The sequence below is a fragment of the Venturia canescens genome, chromosome 1 (genome assembly GCF_019457755.1).
Source record: "Venturia canescens isolate UGA chromosome 1, ASM1945775v1, whole genome shotgun sequence".
Classification (NCBI taxonomy): Eukaryota; Metazoa; Arthropoda; class Insecta; order Hymenoptera; family Ichneumonidae; genus Venturia; species Venturia canescens.
The window spans coordinates 18,419,828-18,426,616 of NC_057421.1; the positions used below are offsets into that span (position 1 = coordinate 18,419,828).

Genomic DNA, 6,789 nt, shown 5'->3' on the forward strand with positions numbered 1-6,789 from the left:
ACGGTATATATTGAGACTTGAATTAAGGAAGTTGAGGCATTAGAATGAAAATGATGTCATCGCTTTTAAACCGATTGCATCTTATAAAGTGAAGGGTAAAAAAAAAAACAGTTAAATTTTCAGACAGTTTAGGAGCGTTGTTGCTGAGAAAAATCAATAACAATTTGGACCAAATAACATGTAATCTTATGGAAGTCAAGACACATTCAGGGATATCTCCGTTAAAAATGATGCTAAAAATATGAAATTTTTTGGGCAACGTGAGCAAGGCTTGCCGAATAATGTCAATTTTTTTCAGATTTATTAGGAGATTTGCTGAGATTATATTAATAATAATCTGTTTCTCGTGCAGTTTTTTGAGGCTAGGATCGTCACCGTTCCCGTTTTCGACTGAGCTTTCACCAGTTTTTCGTCTTTTTTTCCCCAACTTTTCTTTAAAGTGTATGCAACATTGCCAAACTGTAAACTGGCCTAACTTTTGAAAGGTACAGGTCATAACTTTTGGGTAAAAAAAATGACTGTACAGCCTCAACTTCCTTAAACAACGATCGCGCATAAATATATTGAAAAGCAAGTCACATGAAGGAGGAAGTTATTTAATTGTACGATGAAAAAAGCATTATTGGTGTTTTCAAAATTCTAATCATTCGAAAAACAAGTTTTATGGGAAACTAACTTTTCGCGTTTTGTCCTTTAATTTTCTATGTTTTTTGTAGTTTAACAAAAAGAGGGTTAAGACAAACCGAAAAGGCGGCTCGTCCGTAATGTGCTACTGAAAAATATCTCGACTTGAAGAAGATAATTTTTCAAAGTGAACAACAGTGCTTGAGGATTGAGAGCTTCACTCGAAAATTGGCAATCGAGTCGAATCAGGACACCAGCTCAAGAATAACGCTGATTATTTTTCTGAAATTTTTAGGCACTGGAAAAATTGGATATCTTGGAAACGATAGAAAACAAAAAACATGGCAATTTCGAGCGTGGATTCGATTGAGTTCACCGTTTAGGGTTCCCTCGTTCTTATTAAATATACATGAAAATTATCCATACGTGATAACGCACAACCGAAACGAACCGGAATCGTTTAGAGCTGGTATCAATGAGTCGACACGATCACCAAACAATTCGTGGTTCCCGGATTTCAGAAAACTTTAAATTTAAAAAAAATGAAAATTTTTCATCGTTTTTTTTTATATTACAGTACGATAAGGATGACGCTGAAGTTTGCAACGTTGGAGTCCAACGAAATAGTTTTAAAAAACCCTCCAATAATTCGAGTACTTCTCCAATTGCGTTCCCTGTCGAATTTGCAATTCGTAGCTTTTCAAGCTGCACCGATACTTCGTGAAATAAAAAATTGGTTAATTACAAATGTTTTTTTCGTCCATTTCGTTGGACTCGAACGTTGCAAACTCCAGCGTGGTACGATCAAGTTTTATGGCAATCTGCAAGCATGCCAAGCCTTGAAGTTTCTTCAAAAGCGATCACACGATGGAACATTTTCTCTATAAAATCGAAAATGATCCTCAAACTCTCTGTAAAGCATCGTAATGCGAATTTCATTCGGTAGTACTGAAATTTTTCACTGTTCACTTCGGTATCGACAACTTCAAAATTTTAGATAACAAAAAATTTCGTGTCTCGATCGAAAGAATGTTTACTTCACTTTCATGATAAATTTCGTTCTCTTAACTTTAATCTTCAAAGTAGTCGATCATTCATCGAGCTCCGGTCTCGTTTGGTACTTCACCGATTTCGGTGCATCCGATACCATCGCTGATTCCAGTGCGGTATACATAAACGTACCGCTGAACACAAAAATCGTGCCAATCCAGTGATAAATCGTGAAGGCATCGTTGAAGTACATTACTGATATGAGGAGAGAACAAAATTTTCGCAGTGTCAACACTAATGTTACCGTCAGTGAAGAATATTCGGTTATCAATTTGAAAATCGAACATACGCACATATATCTGATTATTAATTAAGGACATTGATATTCCTTGATATAATCCCACACAGCGGAATAATAAATTTTTCAAAAAACGTCAAAAACGATCTCGAACGAAATTTGCGTGAATAAAACTTGGTTCGAACCTTCATTCCATTATCATGCTCACCATTGCAGTGAACGGAGATCGACGTTTCGTGCAAAATTATCACGTCTCTGTGAGTGTGTGAGTGGAGCTGTGCGCAAATTTTTTTCTGATCGAGGCTTATGATAGTAATGAATAAACAAAAGTAATCGCTCAAACGTCATTCTTTGCTTTGGGAATGAATTTTAGGAAGAATCGCGAGTTTCTGGACTTGCAAGGGCAATCGAGCATTTTTTTCGAGCGAATTTAGACGTTTTTAGATAAAACTATGAAAGAGATTGGGCATGAGAGTTGAAAAAAATAGAGATTCGTCATGAAATTATACACGTTTACAGAATACACGTTTATAGAACAGAATATGTTTGGCAATTGAATAAATTTGACGTAGAAAAAGGATACTGCGTGAGCAAATTACCAATGAGATGGAGGATGCTTCTTGGGATCATAAAACCAATGATTTCAATTGGCCTTGATTGGACGATTATGATAAAATGTTTATAAATGTTTGGCAGCAGTGATATGAAGAAAGGCAAAGCCAAAACATGCTGAAATGAAAGAGATGCACGAACTTTGTGGCTAATGAAATACTTTTGAACGAAACGATGTTTCAGCAATTTTTGAGGGATTTACCCTAATTAGACGGGGAAAAAAAAGACAATTTTCACGATTTTTTTGACCGGTATCAACTATAAATATGGATATAAAAAGTGTTAGGCCTAAAAAAGACACAAAAAAATTTTTTTTTATATTTCTTTTGTTCAGTTTTCGTACGGAAAAATGGGGGAGAAGACAGGTTCAAAAAAAGATGGGTGTGCGCCTTTGATAAAATCTCTGGAACGGATGATCGGAGAAAAAAAATGTGGTTTTAGATCCAGTAGGTAAATGGCTACAGCGCATATCATAGGACTTTTAATTTTTTCAAAAATGACAAAATGCCGGCCATTTTTCCAAAAATTACAAAAAAGCACGTTTTTTTCATCGCTTTTTGCAAAAAAAACAAATGGTTCCACTCAAAATTTCAAAATTCGTATGACGTGCGCTGCAGCTATATAGTCACAAAGAACACGTGGTAAAATTTTGATAAGGATCGGTTGAATAGTTTCGGATATTTGATCATGGAGCCGTCGAAAAACGTAATTTTGAGAAAAACGCGCGTGTCAGCGCGCTCACACAGCCAGGTAAACGTCGCTCAAAACTACACTCAGATTTTTATAAAATTATAGCATGATATAATTTTATATCCATGTATATTTTCGAAAAACGCAATAAAAAAATGGATTTTTTGGAAATTCTAATTACAGTAGGCCCCTTAAATAAACTTACCACATAAAAAAGAGACTCTTTAGGATGTTTGCCATAATTAGCAGTTAAGGTCTCCTGATAAAGACCGGTTCCAGCTAATGTGAACAGACCCAATGTCAGTAGTGATATTCCAATCATCCACCGGTAAAAATCTTCCAAAGGGGTCGTAAGCTCAAGAGGTTTTGTAATCGACTGTAGATGCTCTACATTTTTTCCACTGACAAACGTGCAGAGAAGTATCCCTACAGTTATCAAAGCAACTGACACGTACTTGCTGCTTTCGTACTTTTTCTTCATAATTATTATTCCCGCGATCATGTTAGCTGTGAGAGTACTCTAAAAATGAAATTTTCATTAATATTTCACGAGCAATTAACATTGCTGTGAAGCTCATTCTTGCGAAAATTTTCATCGACTTTACCGAGCTGAACACCAATTGGAGGGGTATCGGTACATTGAAGTTAAATGCATAATTATTGCAGACGTTTGTCACGAAGAACATCGACACCAGTATCATGTATTGCTTCAGAGGTATTACTCGCTCGACCTTTCCAAATTTTGATGTAAATATGAAACCCTCCAAAGAAATTGCCAGGAACTGAGAAAACGTTATTAGATTACCGACTCCGGGATCCTCTCTGTGAAGGAAGTTTTGAAGTTTTCGTTGAAGAAGATCATGTGTCACTTGTGATTCAAAAAAGCAACTGAACTTTTTTGCTCTTTTCATTATCAAAGAAACGAATAAAATTTATTCTCCCAATTATTAAAATTATGAGTAGCTTATTTGATGAGATTAATAAATTTTGAGTATAATGATCGCGGTTTAAATAAGTTTTTTTTTCATTCCCAAGTCATTTTCACCGGTAACAAGGCTTTCTCAAGACATCATTGACATCTAAAAAACATTGTATTTTCTTATTACGGTTTTTGGGCCTTTAACGTTGGGAGGATCCTATTTCATGAAATCCAAATCTTCGCACATCAGGAAGTGTGTCTGCCACATCATAAGAGCCTGTGTATAACTCTTCAAAAAATGTGATTTTCGTTGATTGTTTTCTCGACAACTAGACGGTAGATCCCATAATTTACAATATATTTACGGATTTGTATTTTTTTTAATATAATGTTTTATCATGATTTGTGAAAGCTTTTCTTAATTGTTTTGTTGAAATTATTTACAGTTGGTTTCGAAATTTTTTTTTTCATACCATTATGTTTTGAATTTTTTTCATTCGTCATCCGATGTACTCGTCACTTTTGCATTTATTTGACAACGTTTTGTTCCTTTGAATCAAACGTTTTTCATACATTACCAAGATTTAGAAGATTCATTTTTTTTATTCATTACGTTTGGAATGGTTTTTTTTTATAACCTTCAGTAATAAATTGGCCATTTGAAGCAAGTTTCGAGAGAATAGATCGAATAATAATTCCGGGAATGGATGCACGCTGCATAATTCTAACGTATTTCCAAATTTCAACTCTTAAATTTATGGAATTTTCGATTTCCGTTAGATCCGCGTGAACTTTCCTTAACGTGAGTTTCTTACCGTACGATCGCTTGAATATTGAATTTCGTTCTGTCAATAAATTTCGTATTTGCGTACGTATTGAGATTTTTAAACGATTTGAACGAAAAAAGTTCACTGGTAGAGATAAGTTTCGGGGAAGTTGAGAACTCATTCGATTTGTTTTAGTGCCCATTTTTCAGGGGTTTTTGGAGACATTGTGCGTCCTTACAAAAACTGAGTTCAATAAGAGAATCAGCAGTTTCAAGAACCTCGAAAAGTTGAAATGAAATCTTCGAGTTAAGGTTTAAATGCCAAGAAGTTTGTTTCAAGAAATGTAGATATCAGCCCTCTGGGTACTTTTTTTCCAGCAATTAATTGATAAGCAACAACGTAGAAAATTAATACTCACTTGATGAGTAGTTCCAGGAACATTACGTTGCTACAACATCCCAGAAATACGCAGGCGATCGCAAGTGGAGCCTTCATTGTATTGGTTCAATATTATAAGACGTAAAAATTATTGAAAAATGCACAATTGAAATTTACAATGAACGTTCTCAATTCAATCGTAAGAACGCACCGTCACAGACTGTTATTGAGAACTTTTCGTATACGAGATCGATACGCTGAAGAAAATCTTGCAATTTTGTCAACGTGTGCATTTAAACGAAATGCTACGCGCGCCGTCTTTCAACCTGTCGACTCTTCGATACACGAGAGCGTTAAAATTCATTATTTGTTCTGTGAAAACGCTATCTTTCTCCTCTCAATTTGTTAAGCACTGTTCAACGCATGCGCGAAATTCCGATTCTCTTGTAGCGATGCATCGTTCGTGCTTTATCATTTCGGCTCTTGCTTCCCGTATAAATGGTTATCAGAGTGCGGAAACGAAAACTGAAAAGGCGCTCTGGACGATCAACAAGAAATCAAAACATCGCGACGTTTATTCATTTCAAAAGTCAAAATACACTTTTACTCTGGATGCGATTTTTTCTGCTTCCTTCCTCAAACAACAAATCTTCGTTGATTTATCTTCGTTGCTAGAGATACCCGCCCCTGTCGGTTCATTTTCTTCCCTGACCTGCCCCATTTCCAACAACAACGTCGATTCCACATCGTGAAATCTAGCATCAATATACCGGGCCTGCGTGAATGGACACTATTTGTCAATAGAGCTGTGCCCCCTTTAAATTTGAAACTTGACGCCGATAGTTTACCGAAAAGTCTGAAAAACTATTTTTTATTTATAATTCTCAATTTTCGCGCGGAAACGCTAGCCGCCATGTTGTTTCGGTTTGTGACGTCACTCCGTTAGTAAATAATACGATTGTGAAAGACCGAGTAACAAGATTTGTGAAAATAATGGTTATAATGGTATATCATTGGTGTCTCGTGCCTGAATGCAATAATACAAGTGTAAAAATGCCAAAAAAATTGTGGATCCATCGCCACCATCAACGTATTTGTCATCGGTAGATTTGCACTTTCTGCTTTCACAAAACCGTTTTCCATGATGCGATTTTAATCAAATTAATGATAAAAGTCCACAAACGTGCATAATAACTTGTAAAATTTCAAAATAACACAGAGCGCACGATAAGAATCTAGATTGTTTACTATCGGAGTGACCTATGGCGGATGGCGTTTTAGACATTTGAAAAACAGACGAAAAAAGACGATTTTTAAAATTGAATTTATTGAATAAAATTGAATTATAAAATTTACATTGCATTTTTATGAATAAGTATTGACGTTTCTCGTTTACTTTTTACGAAATGTATCATAAACATGCATTTTTATATATATTTTTTATGTGGTGTAAAATATCCTATTGAAGCAATTCCAACAACATCGAATGCTCGTGAAACAACGATTTTCTT

General features: G+C 35.3%; 1 protein-coding gene across 3 annotated transcripts; it reads right to left on the minus strand.

The window, feature by feature from the left end:
• Positions 1–1,539: 1,539 nt before the first annotated feature.
• On the minus strand, positions 1,540–5,627 carry LOC122417812 (UDP-xylose and UDP-N-acetylglucosamine transporter-like). Of its 3 annotated transcripts, XM_043431626.1 has the most exons (7): positions 5,490–5,627; positions 5,319–5,389; positions 4,020–4,036; positions 3,820–3,945; positions 3,420–3,734; positions 2,496–2,641; positions 1,540–1,973 (listed from the first exon to the last, which is right to left on the minus strand). In XM_043431626.1, exons 4-7 carry the CDS (start codon positions 3,913–3,915, stop codon positions 1,715–1,717), a joined length of 816 nt encoding a protein of 271 aa, XP_043287561.1. In that variant the 5' UTR covers positions 3,916–3,945; positions 4,020–4,036; positions 5,319–5,389; positions 5,490–5,627; the 3' UTR covers positions 1,540–1,714. The 3 variants fall into 3 exon arrangements, with proteins under 3 accessions (XP_043287561.1, XP_043287558.1, XP_043287554.1); XM_043431623.1 differs by having other exon boundaries at positions 3,820–4,036; XM_043431619.1 differs by having other exon boundaries at positions 3,820–4,036; positions 5,319–5,612.
• Positions 5,628–6,789: the final 1,162 nt, after the last annotated feature.

Bases quoted from the DNA above. Each gene is read 5' to 3' on its own strand.
- LOC122417812 (XM_043431619.1), bottom strand. From the start codon at position 5,395: ATGAAGGCTCCACTTGCGATCGCCTGCGTATTTCTGGGATGTTGTAGC. The intron at 2,642-3,419 runs GTAAGTTTATTT...CTTTCATTTCAG, and splicing joins AAGAGTCTCTTTTTTATGTG to CATGTTTTGGCTTTGCCTTT. The intron at 1,974-2,495 runs GTATCCTTTTTC...ATTAATAATCAG, and splicing joins ATTGGTAATTTGCTCACGCA to ATATATGTGCGTATGTTCGA.